At 45.0% G+C, this 1,977-nt stretch overlaps 1 protein-coding gene across 1 annotated transcript; it reads left to right on the top strand.

Annotated features, from left to right (window-relative positions):
- The first annotated feature begins 216 nt into the window (after positions 1-216).
- Positions 217-1,460, top strand: LOC110296500 (small ribosomal subunit protein mS31). Its single transcript, XM_021165206.2, has one exon. The coding sequence runs from the start codon at positions 252-254 to the stop codon at positions 1,401-1,403; it is 1,152 nt and encodes a 383-aa protein (XP_021020865.2). The 5' UTR covers positions 217-251; the 3' UTR covers positions 1,404-1,460.
- Positions 1,461-1,977: the final 517 nt, after the last annotated feature.

The following is a 1,977-nucleotide window of genomic DNA, read 5'->3' as shown; positions in this document are numbered from 1 at the left end:
GCTGAGGGAACTTCATTGTCGGGCTGGTTGAAACTGGCCTGGCCGGTTGGAAAGTTGGCTATCTCTCTAATGCTGATTTATCTGGGAGTGTTTAATAACAACCATTGTTTCAGTGTGTGGACATGGAGTTTTGGCCTGTGACTCCTTTTGGACTCTTAGCCCTGTCTGTTGGAGCTCTAGTGCAAGAGGCTAGTCTAAAATAGACTCCCGGTGCTTCTGGCTGTGCTCTGGCTTGAGTTTGTATTTACACGATGCTCCACAGAATCCCGGCATTTCTACGTCCTCGCCCTTTCTCGGGCCTCCCTTTGTCCTGTGGAAACCGGGACGTCTCGGTGGCTGTGCTACCCGCGGCTCAGTCCGGAGCTGTGAGGACAGAAAATAATATCCAAAGACATTTTTGCACTAGCAGATTGATATGTAGCAAGAAAGATGACCAGTCTGTTCCAGCCAATGAAATTTCCCAGAAGGCAGCAGAGAGCCAAGGCAGGGGAAAGGAGACTTTGAAAAAAGACCTGCTGGACATTATTAAGGACATGAAAGTTGACCTGAACACAGCAAATGTGAAAACAGCAAAGCCGCGTGGCAGAAAACCTTCTGCCAGTCTGGAGGCTACCATTGACAGGCTTCAGAAAGCTCGGGAAGACCCTCCAAAGAAGAGGAATGAGTTCCTGAGTCCTGAGTTGGTGGCCGCGGCGTCAGCCGTCGCAGATTTTCTACCTTTCGACAAGCAGACAACCAAGTCAGAGCTGCTCAGGCAGCTGCAGCAACACGAGGAGGAGTCGAGGGCTCAGAAGGACAGAGAGAAGCGCAGGATCAGCTTCACTCACATAATATCAGATATGAAAATTGCCAAGTCTTCCGTGAGAGCTAGTTCAAGGCCACAGCACCAGATTCAGTTTGACGAAGACATGGACAGTTCTCTTAACCAGGAGAAGCCAGCTGATTTCAGAAAAAGGAAATATTTATTCAAGGGGAAAAGACTTTCAGTTTTTGATGTTAAGGCGTTTGCTGATGAAGCACCTGAACCAGAAGCATCACCTTCTCTCTGGGAGATAGAGTTTGCTAAGCAGTTAGCCTCGATAACTGACCAGCCCTTTGGGAATGGATTTGAGGAGATGATACAGTGGACCAAGGAGGGGAAGCTGTGGGAGCTCCCAGTCAACAATGAAGCAGGTTTAGATGACGATGGCTCCGAATTCCATGAGCATATATTTTTGGATAAGTACCTGGAGGATTTCCCCAAGCAAGGACCAATCCGTCTGTTCATGGAGCTGGTGACCTGTGGCCTTTCCAAAAACCCATATCTGAGTGTTAAACAGAAGGTCGAGCACATAGAGTGGTTTAGAAATTATTTTAATGAAAAAAGAGATATTCTCAAAGAAAATAACATAGCGATCACTTAACATCACAAAGAAAAAAATTTTATTTAAACTTGAAGATGTATATTAAAGCTAAATAGAAATTTTATCAAAAAAAAATAAAAATAAAATAAAATAGACTCCCACATAATATTTATATTACTTTATTTATTAATTTTGTGTGCTCATGTATTAGGAGGGAAGGTTAAGGGGAGTCAGAGGAGGGGTCTATTTTTTCCTTCTACCCTGTGGGTCCTGAGGACCGAACTCTGGATGTCAGGCTTGGAGGTAGGCTTCCTCTTCTTCTTCTCCTTTCTCCTCCTCCTCCTCCTCCTCCTCCTCCTTCTTTTTTGGCAGGCAGGCATCTTTAATCAGCCATCTTAACCACCCATGGTGTGGATTTGTCTGTTTTTGTCTGGTACTGAGAATTGAACTAGGGGTCCCATACATGCAAGACTGACTCTGCCGCTAAGTGATATTTCCCTACTGTAATTTTAACTGACCAGTATTTCCCATATCCCACATGGATCCGCCCCAGTGTTCAAAGCTCCTGGCCATCACAGCTATATTGAAATGCCCTATCTATTCAACATCTCTAAATACTCTCTTCAGCTTCTTA

This window comes from Mus caroli, unplaced genomic scaffold (assembly GCF_978045245.1).
Source record: "Mus caroli unplaced genomic scaffold, Mus_caroli_1 scaffold_7, whole genome shotgun sequence".
NCBI lineage: Eukaryota > Metazoa > Chordata > Mammalia > Rodentia > Muridae > Mus > Mus caroli.
The sequence above is the reverse complement of the archived record's forward strand: the minus strand, read 5'-3'. Positions and strand labels throughout refer to the sequence as shown.